The sequence below is a fragment of the Colius striatus genome, chromosome 5 (genome assembly GCF_028858725.1).
Source record: "Colius striatus isolate bColStr4 chromosome 5, bColStr4.1.hap1, whole genome shotgun sequence".
NCBI classification, from domain to species: Eukaryota; Metazoa; Chordata; class Aves; order Coliiformes; family Coliidae; genus Colius; species Colius striatus.
Genome location: NC_084763.1, coordinates 884882 through 904106, shown reverse-complemented (window position 1 = coordinate 904106; position 19225 = coordinate 884882). Strand labels below are relative to the sequence as shown.

At 48.1% G+C, this 19225-nt stretch overlaps 1 protein-coding gene across 2 annotated transcripts; it reads left to right on the top strand.

The window, feature by feature from the left end:
• Positions 1–6664: 6664 nt before the first annotated feature.
• IGFBP1 (insulin like growth factor binding protein 1) lies at positions 6665–18879 on the top strand. Of its 2 annotated transcripts, none has more exons than XM_061996988.1 (4): positions 6665–7037; positions 9102–9280; positions 10921–11049; positions 18626–18879. In XM_061996988.1, exons 1-4 carry the CDS (start codon positions 6665–6667, stop codon positions 18716–18718), a joined length of 774 nt encoding a protein of 257 aa, XP_061852972.1. In that variant the 3' UTR covers positions 18719–18879. The 2 variants fall into 2 exon arrangements, with proteins under 2 accessions (XP_061852972.1, XP_061852971.1); XM_061996987.1 differs by lacking the exon at positions 18626–18879 and adding an exon at positions 12138–12561.
• The last annotated feature ends 346 nt before the right edge of the window (positions 18880–19225 follow it).

Genomic DNA, 19225 nt, shown 5'->3' with positions numbered 1-19225 from the left:
CAAAATCAGTGGAGTTAAAGGAAAGTAAGGCTTGGACTGATGTTTTAAAAGGTGTCTTTTTTGTTTGTTTCTTTCAATAAGTCCCCAGGACATGTTTTCACCAGATAATTAGCTTTGAGACATGGTCAAACCAGAGGAGAGGGAAAAGTGATATACATGAAAGTGTTGAAAAGTACCTTAAAAAGCTGCTGGGGGAAAGTGTTTATGTTGACTTTGTCACAGTCAAGCAGTCACCAGCAACATTAAAGTCTGGCTTTTATAGACACACAAGCATTTCTGCAGCAGCTGTTAGATTTCACGAGAGAAAAGCTTCTGAGACACCTGGTATTTCTCCTCTGTGTCTGTCCGAGTGTTTTACTACTGGCCCATCATCACCAGCCTGTGGGGCACTGGAAGGTTTTTCTTCTTTTCCACGTGGCTTTGGTACGGGAGGCAAAACCAGGGTGATTTACTGCACGTGGTCAAATGGCTGTTTGTTTGTAAAGAGAGGCGCTCTGCTTTCATCTGCAACAAAGTGCCTCCTCGACCATCTAATCTTGGCTTTTTGCTTTGGTTCATTATACATTAATTATATTGATTTTTCCTTTTCTGTTTTAATCCAGTGCCTCTGTGTGATCTCTGTGTTTGATGGCAGTGATTATTTATACAGTAGGTCAGGCAAATATTCGTGTGACATCCAATCTTATCTCCAGTGTGATTTGGATATAATAACGGGTTGGATTAACCCCTTCGCATCTTCATTTGCAAGTATGCTCTCCTTCCAGGAGCCTCAAAGCTGCTGACAAATGGAGTTAGCAACTTCAGTTCCCTAGTGCTCTCTAAAATGCTTGCTGAGCTGGATTTGCCCACAACCAGGTGCCACACAGGGTGACCTGCCTGAACTAGGGTGTTAGGTCTCATGGTTACTTTGTTTTCATGCTGTTCCCCTGCCTCTTCACACAGAACTCAAGCCCTGCCCTGCTCACACTAAAAGCTTCAGGGGTCCCAAGCAGGGGCCAGCACCTCTGAGCTGGCACATCTTTCTTCCCCTGGACAGCATGAACTTGCCTATACCTCATTAAAGATGCCTTGCAAAGGCTTTGAAATAGTAAACACACGTAGATTAAGGCTGCAGTGAGCATCAAAAGCTTTCCCATTTGAGAACTATGACAAGTTTGGCAGTGGTGATGTTCGAACGGCTCAGGCAACTCTGAGTCCCAGCAGCAGCTTCTGTGCGCTCAGCTCTCTGCGCAAGCCTGACGCTCTCTAGAGCTGACCAAAGCCCCAGGGTCCTGTCTTGCACCCTCTGGGGAAACAGTAAAGGCTCTGAAACCTGAATAAAAAAAGCACTCCTGGCATCACTGACAGCAATGTTATAATAATGGTGAATAGCAATGACATTGCTGAAATCAGAAGCGCCCCGGGACAAAAGGCAGGGACGGCTTTCATCAGGAAACTGCCTCATTTTGTGTAAGAACCAGTGCAGGAGTGAACAACCTGAACATGGAAAACAGCTGTAAACGGCCCAGAGAAACGTGCCCTCCTGCTTTGCTGTCAGTAACAGCCCTCTTGCTCTCCTGCTGAGAATTTCAGGCTGGCTGCTGTGTTCTGCTCTGCCTGTGGCCCGGCGCCTGTTTCTGTAGCAGGCACGACTCAGGCATATTTGTCTCCTCCGGTTTTGGCTTCTCTCTTGACAGGATGGACAACCAAAGAAAACAGACCTCTTGGCTTTCTGTGCTCTGGGTCCTAGGACTTATTCCTGGTTTTATTTGCATTTTTTAAAGGATAAAAAGGTGAAAGAGCAGTGTTTTAGGTTCTAGTAGTAAGCCAAATCTCCTCGTGGAGGAGAAAAGCCTCCAAGGAAGCCTCAGAAGAAAAGAGCAGGAATTTGAAACACCACTCCATATTTGGGTTAGCAGTAAGCTCCTTTAAAAATCTGGCCTCTCACCTATGAAAAAGAATATCCATGGTTGCATTTGATGAGGTATCAAGCAATATAAATGAAACATTTTCGGCTGTTGTCACATAGAGAGTTTTCCCCTAAGAAAGATGTGCAACTGGCTGTGGCTATGATGCCCCTGATCCAGGACTGGATCTCACTGTTTCTCCATTGGTACTTCCTACCACATGTGGAAAGGCTTACTCCTGAAAAGCCATGTATTAGTTTGGGGAGGAAAGGGGAGGTTCATGTGCATTTAATCCATGTGACAGCCCCAGACATTAAAGTAAGAGGGAGCCTTTGGTTATTGTCTCAAACTGTCACAGAATCACAGAACGGTTTGGGTTGGAAAGGACCTTCAAGCTCATCCCGTTCCAACCCCTTGCCATGGGCCTGGACACCTTCCACCACAGCAGGTTGCTCCAAGCCCCATCCAACATCCAACCTGGCCTCCAACACCTCTTTCAGGTGAGATGCCTTAATACAATAAAGCCCTTTTCTATTCAGATTGCTTTTAGAGTAAATCTCTGGGGAATGTATCTTCTCCTTTATCAACATAAGATAGCAACTGCTTAGGAAGGTAAATCTAAGGTGGTGAAGGCTGGGCCATCAGTGCCTGCAGCCCTCAGGGACTGCAGGAAAGAGCACCTTACTTGGTTGGTCCTGCTCTATTCAGTTTCTGGGCCCAGAGAGACACAGTGGCTGAAGACTGCAAAAGAGATTTAAACGGCTGATGCTAGTTTAGTTGCCTGGAGCCAGTGCTAAAAGGATCATTTCCATTTTTCAAAGTCCCTGCTAAGGCAGAGCTTACTCTGACAGGCACTGGAGAGTCTTTGCTGGTCCCAGGGAATACCCCTACCTGGGCTGACTACAGCAGAAGGGGTGAAGCAGCTTTTCTACATTAACTCTCCACACAGGAGGTCAGGCTTTGCAACGTTGCCAAAGTGTTTCTGGGTTATTTCCCCAGCTAGGCAAACTCACACCTGTGCCATCACTGCATGGAGCAGCTGGCCCATGGGAGGATGACTAAAGGACTTTGACCTGTCTTGCCAGAAGAGCTCAGTTGTTCTTGGAAAACAATTATGTGGCAGGTCTGTGCATGCACAACACTGTGAACAAGGTGTTTTACGCAGTGCTCAAACACTTCGGGTGCCACCAAGGAAATCCATTACTTCTCCCTTCCTTTTTTTTGACTCTGGTGACACAGCGTTTGATGCAGGGAGTCCACAGCCTTCCCTAGCTGGAATTGTCGTGACACACACTCTCACTTTTCTCTTCCTGCAGTTTCACTTGGAGGTGTTTTCTAAAGTATTTCCCACATTCCAGCAAAACCAATTGGAAACCCCAGGAAATCGAGTTACTGCAGCACAAACCTGGAACAACTCGCTTTGTGGATCTAATTCTAAAAGTTAGATTCATTATCTGAATCTAGTTCTTACCTAATCAGAATTTAACTCCCTCCAAAAAAAAACCCCAACTGGCATATATGCCATTGCCACAAAGTGACAACAAGAGATCAATGAGCACCTGAGTCAAACCATGCATCGATAACCTAAGCACTGTCAGCTACTCAGATAAACAAATCCTGACAACCTGGAACAAAGCACTTTTGATACTGGGTAAATGCCAGAGAAGGAACTAGAGGGCTTTTGTATCTCTGTGGTAGCTTTTTCTCCTCCTATGCTTGATGCCATATACATATGCACATATCACTAGCTTTGGACATAAGGACATAAATAAATCCCCAAACTTTATTTAACATGCAAAAAGGAGACCATTGGCTGAGAATTCTTGTGAAACCAAGAGGAAAAGTCTTGCTGGAAAGTAAGCCTGCCTAGGCTTCACCTGGTGCCTTTTGAAAACTGGTTTAATTGGGGGACAATAGTGAAACACCTTAAAAATCACCACCAGAAGCCTTGGTGAACACAGCTTTGCATCATGGATGTTTGTGACCTCCTGACTCTTATCTCTTTGTGTTCTTTAAAGCAACATCAAGGTCAGAGGAGGAGATGGGCAGGTGAATTGTGGTATTACATCAAACTAGACTTACACCTCACTGATGGCCTGTGGGCTGTACCAAAGTGTAAGTTGATTGATACTGCCTTAAGCTGTCGTAACCCATTCTCATGGACATTCATTACATTTACACAAATGAAATATCAAAGGACTGATTTGTGTGGGCCACCCTTCTGTGCAGAAGCACATCTATGATCTCGAAAGGTCCCTTCCAACCCCTTCCATTCTATGATTCTACGATTCACCAAGTCTGTCCTGGCAGGGTTGTAGGTTCTCTCAGTTTGGTTGTACAAAAGGCAGCAAGGGCAAAGAGGCTTGACCATCATTCGGAGTCTGTCTGCAGTTGTACAGGAAACAAACCAAAAACACCCTCAAAATGTTTTAGAATCTATGGGAGGGGTGGGGGGGGGGGGTTTGTTTGTTTCTCTTCCGCCTATCTTATTGGGTAAACTGAAGAGAAAAAAAAAGCTGGCTTCTAAAACCTGCCAGTGGCTAGGAGTTGCCTGGGCAGCTCAGATACTGCCAGCTGCTAGACCTGAAAGCGTGACAGTGATGTGGAAGAATGAGAATCTTCAGAAACTAAGGGAAGTCTGGTGGAGTAGGCCCAGTATGTCAGAGTCTGTATTTATCTGTTTGCTTCAAAACCACAGTGATGAGTTAAAAGATCTTTCTTTCCAAGCCTTTCCCCTGTTTGTTTCTTTGCAGTTCCGTGTCCTTTTCTTTGTTAAACAGCAAAAAGACAGCCCAACTGCAGGCGGGAGGGTGGCAGTTACTGCAGAGCACAGCCATTTCAGAGACAAGCAGCTTATGCTAAGCAGTCAGTATTAGAATGATCCTCAATTCTGTTCATCCAAAGCTATCTGACCCAGCAGAGACATACATAGATAAGTGAATGAATACGTGCATACACATATACAAATGCATATGAGCACTGCTGGGCCCTTTGTTGTTTAACAACTGTGTCTACTTTTCATTTGTAAGGTGGATTGGGGGTTTTTTTTTAAGTTTCTTAATGAAAAGGACTTTGTTTTGCACTTTTCTTTTGGAGGGTGGAAAGAAGAGAGATTTCAATGTTTTCCACTTTGCATTGAATTGTAAGAGAATCGTGATTGTTTCTGAGGAAAAATTAGAAATGAAAAGGGGGGAAAGAGCATTAGAGCCTGCAAAGTCTAACTGCTGCCTTCTGCAGAAACTGCTGTGGCCTGGGGTTTCAGCCAAAATATGCTCCTGGTCAGACACCTGAACTCCACAGGATTCTTCTTAACAAACCTCTAACATTTGTTCTGTTTAAGAGATGTGAGTTTTAAGGGCTGCCAGCTTTTGTTTATCCAGATGGAGATCCTTCAAAGAACCTGTTGGTTTGGGTTTTTTTTTAAGTAACATTGAAGTAATTAATTAATTAAGTGAAAATATTCAAATTGTCAAAGTCTGTAACCAATGAGAATATTTTCAAGAACCAAGTCATGTAGGGGGTTAAAACTTCATTATAAATAAAACCTTTGGTGTCAATACCAGCAAACGAAGAATGAATAACAGAACCTTAAATGATGTTTTATGGTTCTGCTTCGCTTTATTTCACACAAATTACCCCCTTTTTTATCCAAAGAGAAGAACAAAATGCAACAAAACCCCTAACCAAACCAAAACCCTGTCATGCTGGATGACAGTGGAATTTGCTATTTCAAGCTCAGTACATACTGCAAATACCAGGATAAAATAATCTGTTCAGCACAGCGAAGTCTGAAGACTTTTTCTTTATTGTAGTGACAACCCCATTGCTTCAGAGGAGAAAAGGATTAAATCTGAGCATTCTCTTTTTCCCCAGGTGACACATGAGGAGATGGAGAGAGTTAACAGGACAGGCAGGAAGGCAGGTATCTGTTTCCACAGTGTTGGACAAACACAGGTTTTCCCCAAGTGTTGGACTTGATAATCTTAAAGGCCTTTTCCAACCAAGGCTACAATACTATAACTCTAAGTGCCTGTTTTCAGGAGCGATACTCCTCTCAGCAGCGTAAGATCCCTCCTTCACAGCCTCGGCCGTGCAGCCTGTCCCAGAGGTTAATGCAAGGACTCCTACGTGCATGTGTGCAGCAGTTATGGGATCCTGATGGCTTTATTACCCTTGGGGCCTCCTCTTTGGTATGTCAGTGTCCTCCTAACCTGCAGCCACATGACGATGATTAAACAAGGGGTTTGTTGCATTTGTTGCTGTGGAAATACAAAGTGGGTTGCTTCGGTTTCGATGGACCTCCCCTCCTCCTCTTCCTTCTGCTCCCCCGTCCACCTTTCTTTTTTAAAATATTTACATTTTTATCAAATGTCAAGGAGACAGGGGACATTTGTGACAGTGAAAAGGGGAGGGGATACCCCCCCACACCCATCCATTCTCCTCCACCCCCACCACATTTTTCCTTGTTAACTGTGCTGGGGCAGAGGTGGGGGTGAGGGAATAAAAGCATTCCTGCATGTCTGGAGGAAAGAAAAAAACCCAAAAAAGATAAAGGGGGAAAGTGAAAGGGGAGGGGAAGAGTGGCCAGGGACTTGAACCGCCAGTGAAATGATGCTCCTCCAGCCCTCCTGTTCAGATAATAGTTAACTCGGGGTTAAAGATTAATAGCCGGGCAAAGCACTGTATAAATGGCCCGGGTGAGCCGAATGTATGTGAACTGCCTGCGGCTCCTCAGCCTGCCGAGCTCCCCCTCCCGCCGGCCCCTCCTTGCCTGCGAGATGAGCAGCCCGCGGTCGCTGCTGCCCGGCTGCTGGCTGCCCTCCCTGCTGCTGCCGGCGCTGCTGGGCCCGCGCCCGGCCGCCGGCCTGGCCCTGCCGCCGGTGCGCTGCGCGCCGTGCAGCCCGGAGACGCTCGCCCTCTGCCCGCCTCTCGCCCCCGGCTGCCCGGAGGCGGCCCGGCAGCCCGGCTGCGGCTGCTGCCAGACCTGCGCCCTGGGGCCGGGACAGCCCTGCGGGGTCTACACGGCTCGCTGCCGGCAGGGCCTCCGCTGCCACGTCCCCGCGGGAGAGCCTCGGCCCCTCTCCGCCCTCATCCGGGGGCAAGGGACGTGCCTGCCCGCCAGCGAGGCCGGGGCGACGGCGGAGCCGGCAGGTACCGCGGCACCGCGTCTCGGGACGGGACGGGGGCGAGCGGGGGGTGGCGGCGGCTGAGCTCTCGGCGCTGAGGAGACGGGGGCGAGCGGGGGGTGGCGGCGGCTGAGCTCTCGGCGCTGAGGAGACGGGGACCGGGCGCGCGCGACGCGCCTGAGGGCGCCCGGCGTCAGGAGCACGAGAAAAGGCGGGAAGCGGGCGGGCGCCTGAGGGAGACGCGAGAGAAGGTGGGAAGGCTGAGGAGTTCCTGAGGTCTGAGCGGGATCCAGGCAAAGGCGGGAAGGCTGATGAGTGCCTGAGGGAGACGCGAGAGAAGGTGGGAAGGCTGATGAGTGCCTGAGGGGGTCGCGAGAGAAAGCGGGAAGCGGGCGGGCGCCTGAGGTCTGAGGGAGACGCGAGAGAAGGCGGGAAGGCTGAGGAGTGCCTGAGGTCTGAGGGAGACGCGAGAGAAGGCGGGAAGGCTGAGGAGTGCCTGAGGTCTGAGGGAGACGCGAGAGAAGGCGGGAAGGCTGAGGAGTGCCTGAGGTCTGAGGGGGATCCAGGCAAAGGCGGGAAGGCTGAGGAGTGCCTGAGGTCTGAGGGGGATCCAGGCAAAGGCGGGAAGGCTGAGGAGTGCCTGAGGGGGGGAAGCGGGCGGGCGCCTGAGGATCGGAGGCGGAGGGGCGGACGGCGCTTTCCAGGAAAACCTGGGCGAGGTCAGGTGCATCCCATCGAGGAGATGGTGGCAGCGAACAGCAAGCTGGAAAATGCCCACATGTAGTGATGGGTTGATGCAGAATAACCGGGATAAGGTTTCTGGGAAGCTATAGGAAGTCTTTCTTTAGCAGTTAACTAGAGTAGGACAAATCTTTTCAAGGGTGTGCATCCAGACCTCTGTCCTACTAGAGAAGGACAGGTCTTTTAAATTCTGAGTCCATCTGCAAAAGTAAAGATACAGTGTGGAAAGAACCTAAACAAGCTTTGTGTCTGGCTTCATTTCAAGAATAGAACACATCTGAAGTGGTTCAGTGCTAGCCAGACGGTCTTTGAGCAAAGACATAGCCAGCATCTGGTGCTGTATGATGTCCAGGAACTTCCTCAGTGTTGTGTCATTATTTTACAAGTTGTTATTTTCACTGCCATTACTGCTATGCTCATGCATTGGTGATGTGGGTTAGCTCTGTAGCACTACAGAAATAATCACTGGTGATATGAAATCACCATGGCCTTTGGTTTCTCCTACTTGTGGGGATGGAAAGGGCAGAGAACAGTGACTAAACTGAGGGTCTAAGCCTCCTGCAGTTAAAAGATCTAGTATTTAACTTCCTCGATTTTCCACCTTCTTTTTTTTCTTAAACACTGGCAAAGGGAACAATAGGTGGATTTAGTCCACTAGATGACTCTTGACAGTCTTAATCCAACAATTTATTTAGGCACATGTCAAACTTTTCTCTCACACCAAGTCCCTGCAATTGCAAAGATCTTCTCTTGCTTCCAGTGCTCGCAAGCACCAAGTTAGGCACTGGCGTGTCAGCCGTGATCAGACAGAACCAAACATATCCCTGGCTATTTGACCTACTGCAGGCCAGGGTGGTCTACTGCTGGCTCCTGTGAACTGATGTCCCTTCTTAGGTGCGAGGCCAGCCACATAACAAAGCACAAGATGACATGGGACCGGGACCTCTCCTGAATAAAAACTGAGTCCCGTCATGCTGGCAAAAACACAACATTTAAGTGCAAGTTGAACTCCAGTCTTTTCTCACTCAGCAAAGTCTCTACAGCCCACTGTGGTTAAGAAAGTTTTTTCATTTCCAACAGACTGGCTGCAGTGTCATCTTTGGGGTTAGAGTGATTTCAGAGGATCATAAAACAACCAACTAGTCAGAGAACAGCATCCTCTTATGGATGTGTGACATGAGTTTAATTTGCTGAGCTGCAGGTGTAGCATATTACTCTTGCAAGAGCTACTGTAATGTAAGGATCGGTCTTAGATACCACTTTCTGTTGATTCTTCTTTTTCTTTACCTTTTTAACTCAGAAATAAAAGTTCACTGAAGGTGTTCACCTTAGTATCATTCCTTTCCAGACTCTATTGAACCTGAAGATATGCCCTTGGAGAGCACTGAGTTAACCCAGGATCAGCTGCTGAACTACCAGTTGATGTTCCCCATTGGCCAGGACAAATCCATCCCCTGGAATGCCATCACAGCCTATGAGAACATGAAAGCAAAGAGACTATCGGAACTCAAGAAATGGAAAGAGCAGGTGGGTTTTCTTTGCAAACCTTGCTGAGACCATTTCAGTAGATGCTCTGGATTCAGAACACAGCGTGAGAACGTGTGTGAAATTCTGTCAGCAGCACTGGGGGACTGGTGTTCAGTGTGGTCGGGACACAGACTTTTGGAATGCCTTTGTCAGGTGCTTGAGGAAAAGGCAAAGTAGGTAGGAGCGATGAAACTGAGTGTGCATCAGGTGGGTCTTACACTGAATCTTTCTCTATATTTTCTGTCAGATTATAACGTGGGCCTTTAATTTCCAGCGAGCCCATATTAAAGTCTTGGACTCATTTTGTGTTTTAGTTAAGAAAAGGCATTTATCGCTGGTCTCATGCTCAGTGAAATAAAAGGGAGACCATACATACAGTTACTGATGAAGCACCAGTACAGACCAAACCATGTTTCTTTCTGATCAGAAGGAACCACTATTAAGTAGAGGCATGTAAAAAGAGAGAAAGCTGAGCAATTCAAGTAAGCTTTTTACCTTTGACATTGCAAAAGCGCAGGGGGGTGTGGGGCCTTTGCTAGCAAGTCCGTATTCCACTTGAGGGCACTAGAGAACCACAGTCAGACCCATCCCAGGCAGCCAGCACACCCCCAGCGGGAGCTGAGTTAGAACCGTGCACTGCATAAGCCCAATTTTGCCATCGTCACAGACCAAAATGGGGAAGGGAAAAAAAAAAAGGCAAAAACTGTGAACTACCACCCCCCAAGAAGCCTCACTGCACATCCAGAACTGGATTTCATCACTGATTTTTAGTTGGAACTGTTACATATAAGTGTTAGTAGATCCGGTTCTGATTTGTAGGCTGCTGCTTTCCTCAGCCAGAGCCACAAATAAGCCCGTTGACTCAGCAGCGCTTAGGTGAGGGGCTGACACAGGGAGGGAGGCCTTGCAAAAGCAGAGGACACAATTGGTTTCACCCTAAAGGAAAAATGTTTGTTGGGTCACTTCTCCTCCCCTCCCACTCCCTTCAACACGTTAAAGCACGGCACACTTGTGACTTTGCAAAAGGGAGAGAGCAAAGTGTGCAAACAGTGAATGCTGCAAAGTATTCTTCATCCCTGGTTCCGGGCACTTTGGGTTTGGGTCTCAGAGCCACAGGGGTGCTCTCTATCCTGCTCTGGCAACAGCTCTGTCCTGTACATAATACAACAAACATGCAGATGTTTGTTCTTGCACTGTCTATATATGTCTTGCACCTATTCTCCATACATCAACAGAGCACAGGGCCATGGCAACCCAGAAAACGTGGCTAGTCTCACGTACACCAGTCTCCTAACGTGCACCTCCCCATAATAGGAGAGATTGTACCCTCTGTGCAGTAATGTGTTTACTTAGCACAGGTTAAATTTCCTTGTGTGGCAGTTTAAGGACTTAAATCCTCATGTTTCTGAGGACAGAAAATACCTCAAAGAATAAAAACAAAGGCCTAAATGCAACACCAGAGTTTTCTGGCTGTGCTCCTACGGAAACAAGTGAAAAACTAAATGCAAAGCACAGCCTGGTGCAGATTATATGACTAATAAGTATTTTCAGCTTTCTGCTGGCTTTACACTGCTCCATTTTTGTTTAGCTGGTGTCTTTGTGATTTTGGTACTGACAACCTCTGCGTGGTATTCCCACAGGGACCTTGTCAGAAGGAGCTCTACAGAGCCCTGTATAAATTGGCGAAGGCTCAGCAGAGGAGCGGCGGGGAGATGTACAAATTCTACTTGCCCAACTGCAGCAGGAATGGCTTTTACCACAGCAAACAGGTACGTGCCTTTCGCCCAGCACAGCCGGCCCTCTGGCAGCCCTCTCTCTGCTCCCCAGCGCCCGCCTTTGCAGCTGCTGGAGGAGCAGGTTGTGAGCACAGCAATACTTAGTAGTGGCAGCAGATGGTTTGTCCTCCTCCTCTTAAAAGGGAGCTGTGGGCTGACAGCAATGGAGGCAGGAGACTTTTCCATTCGCAGAACAGGTGCATACGAGGCCTTCTCCAAAATCTTTAACCCTCTGTGCTCCCAAGCTGAATCGAGCTCCATTGCACCTCATTCATTAGCCTGTTTCCAGTGGACATGAATTCCCAGTATCTGCTGTGCTGCCTGCAGAGCCTGTTGAGGATCTAATCATCCCTGTGGAGAAAGGCAGCTCTCGGCTCCTGAGCGGTGAAAAACTCACACAGGCAGTCGAAAAAACTCACGGGAGCAAAATTTGCCCTCTGAAAGTGAAACAAAACTGAACCAATTTCTACTGCCCATGGGTTACACCATACGCTCAAAAAAAAGCCGTAGTGAGTTAGGCTGAGAGTAATCTGCAAGCCTAACTAAAGCTCCAAACCTCAAGCCCCACCCTTGTAACCACAGGTCATGCACACAAATTTAGTAGGTCTGCATAAATCTGTGTCACCGAGACTCCTTGTTTTTGGGCATGGTGCTGCGGTGTGTCTCACAAACAGCATGACCTGGAATCTAATCAGGCACAAACAGAAATATGTTCAACCCCCCACCTACCCCAAGAAAAAAAAAATACCCAATCCTCTTTGCCTCCTTGGGTGAAGAGCCAGACCATCCAGTCACTGCTCTCCTAGATTCAGCCTCCATTTGCTTTCTCACACTGGAAGGTATGCCATATCTATACTGCTGCGTACCACAGAGCAGGCAAAGTGTTTCAAGGCTGAGCTTGGGTTGTGCCTCAACAACCAGGGTGTTGGCTAGTGGCTCTGTCAGAGCAGGGACCATTGTGCATGGCAGGACCCTCCCTCCCTCCCTCTCCTGCCTCCATCCAGCACCTTGCTTGCAGAGTCTCACAGGTGGTCTTCTGGCAGTTACTCATTGTGGGGTTTGTTTTGATGATAATGTTCTAGTGTGAAACGTCACTGGATGGGGAGTCTGCTGGATGCTGGTGTGTCTATCCAAAAAACGGGAGAAGAATTCCTGGGTCTCCAGAAACGAAAGGAGACCCTGAATGCCAACAGTATCTCAGCTCACAAGAATAAACCCAAATGCATTCATTCACACCCAAATTTTCTGTGGGGCCTGAGACAGTCGGGAGACGTTTCAGTCGGGAGCCCTTTCGGCGCAGTGCTTTCGTGCACCTGATTTTCAGCGTCTGAGTACCCCATAAAGCCCTTTTTTGCTGCTCTGGGATTGCTCAGGCGCTGGAGTGACAGATGGGAGCAACTGCAAGATCAAGTCCTGCAGTCCTGTATATTTTGTCTGTATGATATTATAGCTACCCCTGTATGTAAAGCTGTTGAATTATTTATTTCACAGTAAGTGTATTTGTGTCTGTGTGTGTTGTTACTAATTTATATCCTCAAACACTTCATAACTTTATATGTAAATACTTAATATTATTGCTCTTAAATGTATGCATCTTATGTTGGAGGAGTGTTGCTACTTCAGCTTTCAAATGGCATAACTGTTGGGAAAAATGGCTTGTAAACTTGCATTTTTGTACTACATATTTATAGATGTGAAGCTGAACTTAACCGAATACCTTTCAGTAGGGAACACACTTAGGACCTTATTTAAAACCTGTTTTGTTTATGTATCGTGTTGCTTTTGCACCTCTGTTTCAACGTCAAGCTGCTTCCTGAACAACAAAGTCTAAACCGTGATTATATACTGAAGCTCCAGACGGGTCAGTATTTGTTTCTATTTATCCAAACATGTGCACCAGATAAATGATGAAACACAAGAGGCTATTCTGAGCCACCTTTGACAGGTGTGATTTGCTCACATCTTGACAGTGTCATGTTATTTAAGACAAGCTATTAAATAATGTCTTCTGCACCGTCCTGGTCTCTTGCTTGCTACACATTCTCATTCAGCAGTCTAAATAGAGAAAACAGTTGTAGAACAGAGTCACAGAAGTGTTGAAGTTGGAGAAGCCCTTTAAGTTCACTGAGTACACTCATTCCCCCAGCACTGCCATGGCCACCTCTAAGCTGTGTCCGTCAGCCCCACAGCTCCACAGCTTTGGAATCCCTCCAGGGATGGGCACTCCACCAGGGCCCTGAGCAGCCTGGGACAGTGCTGGACACCCCTTTTGGTGAATGGCTTTTTTCCTGATACTCAGTCTGAACTTACCTGAGGCGATTTCCGCAGTTCCTATGGCTTGTTGCTTGGGACCTGACCTCGGCAGGACTGTGCAGGTAGGAGGGCAGCCGAAAAGCCTCCTCCCACCCATCTCCTGAACTCCTGGGTCTATTTCTCTGCAGTGAGTTCTCTTCTGCTTTCCCCGCTCTGCTCCCCTTCTCTCTGTGCTCTGTGAGTCTTTGCCTCAGGCAAAGCAGCAGCCTTCAAGGGGAGCTACTGAAAAGTTTGCTGGAAAGCTGGATGACTCTGCTGAAGAGCCCAAGGCAGTGGTATCAGCACATTTTTAAAAGCTAACTTCGAGACCAGAAAGAGCCATTTCCCACACAGAAAGTCAGAGGTTATGAAAGGGAGCCTGGGGAAAAGCCCTGGCCTTGCTCTTTTTGCTGAAAGCAGAGGGTCCTCTTGGCTTAGGATGCACTCCATCTCCCTACTCAGCACGTCCCTTTGGCTTTGTGGCCACAGAGCAGTGGAGAGCAAGCACGTGGCTGCCTGGCCAGCTTCAGGCTGGCTCTGGCCACCGAGAAACTGCTGCAGGAGTGCACAGGCCCCAGAGGTAGAAACAGGCTGCACCAGCCCTGCCCAAGAAAACAGCCTGAAAGGAAAGCAGTAACATTTCCCAGGAGCCTGGCAGAAGGGAAACTGCATAAAACCCTCCTTGCTGTTGGCAAGAGCTTCGGGTTTTAAATAGGAGTGGGAAGTGGCACGTTAGAAAACAAGGAGCCAAGGCATCTGCTGAGTGTGTGAGCTGTGTTTGCAAGGCAACCTCACCTGAGCCCATCAGGCTTCAACAAGCCACTCTGGATTTAAAAGTGCAGGTACACCTCTGAGCTGCTCTGCATAGGGTTTTGAGACCTTCCCCAGGACAGCACTGCAAAAGCAGTTGATGACATCGGTACTAGAAGTAATTAACGTCTAATGTGATGAGCTACAGTGAGACCTGGCAACAAAACCATGTCACACCACTGCATTCACTTTGTCAAAGTGCTTGGCAATCCTTGTATCAAAATATAATACAGAAGTGGCAAATTTGGGCAGAACCTCAAGAGTCCTTTCATGGAGTCTGCCCAGCGCTGACCAACTGCCACACAGCACTGCCAAGGGAAACTCAGTGAAGAAAGGAGGGGGAAACCATTTACTCACCACTACAGCTCTGGCTGCTCCCTCCCCATCGACCTTGTGCAAAGAAGGATCTCCAAAGGGCTGAAACAGATGCTTTTTGTTGGGGTTGTTACATATGTATGGGGAATGTTCACCACATTAGTAATTACTAACAGCGCAGTCTAATTGCAATGCGATGGACAGCTGCTTCTGATGTTTTGCAGGGGAGCAGGTTCCCATCCTAGCTGCAAGAGATTAGTTTTTAACAGGGATGGGGTTTTAGGGAAGCTCTTTCTTTTGAATGTTAAGCACCAGGAGCAGAAGTTGCTTCATACAGCATTCAGGCATGACAGGCCAATTTCTTAGGGGGGGGTTTATCTCCTACCTGCCACTGGAAGCCACAGGGGATGGGTGCCTCCTTAACTGCAATCTGGCCTCCTGTGACATTTTGCCAGGGCTCACCAGGACAGACTTCTGTGGAGCTGCTCTGGGATGGGCTGACTCAGGCCAGACTCTTCCCTAGGCTGGGATTAGGACTACTGCAAAGAAGGCAAATGTTATCTTCCCCTATCACAGTGCTACCAGGAGCTTGGACTACATTTAAGCCATACAATATGTCCCGAGTTTTATGATCAGCCTCAGTAACGGAGAAAAATCCAAAGTCTATGGTTTTCCTTCGTTTTGCTTATTTTTACTTCTCTGTTGGGTGATTTTTTGGGGGCCTTTTTTCTTTCTCTTCCTTTCTGGCCTGTGTCAGCTGCCCATCCTGGCTGCAGTGGCCCCAGCTGCGCTGATGAGCCAGGCCTGGGGGGAATGAGCAGTGGGGGAGCAAGGACAGTGCTGCAGGATGCTCTTAGCAGGTCACCTGGCGTGCAGCTGGAGGTGTACAAGGGATGTAAGGTTCCTCCTTATTTCACCTCCCTTCCTTCATAACCTCCTACCTCACCCCCAAAAAATGAACTGGTGGGAAAGTCTTTAGGTGAGCGTCTGTAATGTTTGGCTCATGTTATCTGAGAACCTTACCTACCCGGTTTGTCCTTCTTCCTGCCAAAACCCTGCCAGGTTTGCTGCAGCAGGGTTTGTCCCAGCCCAGCCTGCTCCTGCCTCGGGACCGCTGCCAGCTGCAAACTGCTCATAGCACAGAAATGAGGTCACTGCCCTCTGCACTTGATTTTCTGTCCTCTTTTTTTCCCCTAAAGCGGTCCAGGACACCTGACATTAGGTAGCTCGTACTAAGTTGGTTCCGCTCATCGCTTTGAGGTGACGTTTGTGTCCACTGGACCTGGCAGGAGGCAAGGGAGGTGAAAGGAGGAGAGAAAGAAAATGGGGATGGAGGGCAGTCACACTTAATACTGAAAGCTCATCAGCACCTCTGTCCCTTTTCTGCCATAAGAGTGCTCTGCAAAGGCTAGGCTGAGACAGGAGACAGCTTTCTACAGACTCACCATCAGATGTTTGAGCAGGTCAAGATTTAGCCTTTTCCTTTCCAAAACCAACATATTCCTTTGACCTTGCGCTTGCTAACGAGAGTCCCAAACACATCACAAAATACAAAAGCAAACAGAAAATGCGTCACATAGGGCTTGCTTTCCCTCAAGGGGAAGAAAAGCGGGATGGAAAAGAATGGCACATGGCAGAGGCTTGTCACAGGATTTACTGCGCTCCTGGAAAGCGCTCAGCTCCCACAGCATCACACACTATGTGGGAGCCCCATCAAAGTACTAAAACAGAGCGGGGTTTTTTCCTGCAAAGCCAGAACCATGGATGCTTGTGCCTTACCAGCAGGCTAGCAGCATGGACTATGCAGAAGTAGCAGTGTTATTTTTCTACCCACATCACTGCCTTGCTCTTGCAGGATAACACCAATGCCCAACCCCTGCCCAACCCATAGTAGTAGGAAGAAGAGAAAGAAGAAGGAGGAGAAAAAGAAAAAATAGCTGTGAAAAAAAGATGCAAGTGTCTCATTCCAAACTAGACTCAGCCCATGCTGCATGTGGAAGAGACACCTCTGATCTCTGTCTTTACACAATGCTTTTGAAGTGGGTCTTCTTTTCCTTGGCTGTCCTTCCACTGATAAAGCCACTGGCCTCAACAGCCTCCCCAGCTGGCCCTGAGGATGGGGCCCAGCCTTTCTGTTGGCCCACATGTTTTGTATTTACTGACCAGTTATTTTGAGCTTGTCAGGGAGAATCAGGCAGGGACTTTCCACACGGGAAAGCAGGGAATGAGCATCTTAACAAGCACCTAATTGTGTGCAGCACGTTTGTTTTCTTTGAGACAGATGGTATACAGTGAGCAGGAGAGTTGTGGCAAGCAGAAGGCTTCTCTTCCTGACACGTTACCTGAGACTACCGAGTCAGATGTAGGTAAAGGCAGAGGGGAACAAAGGAGAAGATCTCCTGGGAGCACAGCTGGTTAGTTCTGTTACCAGAAAGTACCAAAAACAACAGCAGTGGAGCTGGAGCCCAGACATACCAGCACTTGCACTCCGAGTAATGCAAACAGCTCTTGACGATAACTTTGTCAACAAACAAGGGCTTTATTTTTGTCTGCTTTCTTCCTCCCTTGACCTACCTCCTCCCCCAGGGTGCAAAGTTCACCTGCAAGTCAGCTACTGCGAGGGCCCAGGGAGAAGGGCAATCTCCTGCAGGAGAGACGTGGCAGCAAGGGTGCTTGTGGATCTTCGAGTAAGATCAAATGAACCAACCTCAGTTCAGCCTGGTCCAGATCTTGACTCTTTCATTTTGCAAAGTTTCTACTCCCCCTTCTCAGACTCTGTTGGATTATCACCTCTGAGCAGTGGTGTGGGCAGCCTAGCAGAGCCAAGGGCTGCACACAGGCTTGGCTCCTCGCTGCTTCCTTACAAACATGTTTCCCAGTTAGAACTGAGGAAGAATTGCTTCCCCTTGAGGCTGATGAGGTCCTGGCACATGTTGCCCAGAGAGGCTGTGGCTGCCCCATCCCTGGCAGTGTCCAAGGGCAGGTTGGATGGAGCAACCAGCTGCGGTGGAAAGTGTCCCTGCCCATGGCAAGGGGGTGGAATGAGAGGAGCTTTAAGGTCCCTTCCAACCTGTGTTCTGTGATTCCATGACTCTCTGACAGCGCCTGGCCAGTAAGCACAACTATCCCAGCAGAGCCTCCCTGCTGCACTTCTTCCATGCAGAACATGGCAGGGGCAGTCTTCCTCCTGCTCCAGTCTCTTCCAACTGCTGCTAAGCAAAGAGCAGCCCATTTGTGCCTACTCTGAGGCTTTTAATTGCACAATGATGCCAGCGGTAACATTTGATTTTTTCTCTCTCACTGACGGTGCCCTGTAGTTCAGTGATGCTGAGGTTCCTTGGAAAAGCATCTTGGTGCAGGATGTCTCTGAAAATCATTGTCTTCTTTCAGATTTTTCTCTTTGCCTGTGGCTTCTGTTTATTGCTGCTTCGGCAGCTGAGCCCTCACCATTTAATCCCAGCAAGGGAATGGGAAAAGAAGAGCAGCAACCTGTCAGTGGTAGCAGAGTGATAGCAGCTGTGGGGATGTACGGCGGGATCTGAGGGCTCGAGCTTGCATGTGGCACCCCCATGATGAAGCCATAATCCAAGCTCCATCTGTTAGGTCTTTTTCACTGGGTGCAAGTTTATGTGATACGTAGCAGCCATGGGAAACAAGTCTTCACCTGGACTGTTCTCTGTGTGGCATAAGCACGTAAAAACAGCCACTGCTTTCCAGCTGCAGGCAGTGAAGGAAATGCACATGCAGCCCAGCCCTCCTGGGCAAGTCTCTTCACTGCCTGGCTCTTGGAAGGTCTCACCACCCATGGTGGTGAAGAAGTCTTCACTTTCTTTAGTTCCACTGATTTTTTTTTTCCTGGAGGAAATTTCAGCTGCTCTCTGCTGCTTTTCTTTCTATCCCCACTCACGGGCAGAGCAGTGGGGTGAAATTAGCCATGACAGAGAAAGGCTCTTAAGGAATTTGAGTAGGTCAGCAGAAGTGGAAAGCCAGAATACATACTACAGCAGGACATGCATTCTGCAAGGATAAACTGAGATTTGCAGCATTACCCTTTGCTTCTGCTAATACCTGGTCTCCAGTTTTTCTCAGCTGCAACTTTCCGCCTTGAAGTTGTTTGCTTTTGTTTTTTTTTTTTTTTTTAATGTGTGTACAGGGCAAGAGCAAAGAAAAAGTCTGTACAATGGGATTTCCTCTAAGGCCAGTGTGTGTGCTTCTACAGCTTCAAAATCACAACTGGAAGAAATAACACAGAAAATGCAGAGTTTGAAACCGAAAACTTCTGCTGGCCAACACCAAGTTTGTGCCCCTTGCTGTTTCACCAGGAAGCTCCCTTTTTAGCAGAAAAAAAAAGACATAACGTCTTCTCGATCCAGATGGCTTTTGAGTTGTGAGACTCCAAAAGCAAATGAAGGTTAAATGTTTTCCAGTCTTTCCTGGAAGAAGATCTCCAGGTCCAGTGGACGTACCAAAACAAAAGGCCTTCAACACAATGAGTCCCGCACGCTGGCAAAGACGTGGCTGGTAATGACCTTAAAAACCTTGCCCTTGGAATACTCTGGTACTCTTTTTGTCTCTCTCAGAGGAGAAGAAAAAGAGGGAGTGGGGTTCTTTCTAACATAGGAAGCAAGCATATTCTGATTGACAGACATCTGTAGATGTGAAGACTCCCTAAAGGCGCAGCAGGGCCACGCACAAGACAGCTACCTGCAAAAACATCTCATTTTGAATACCAACACGCCTTGGCATCCAGGAA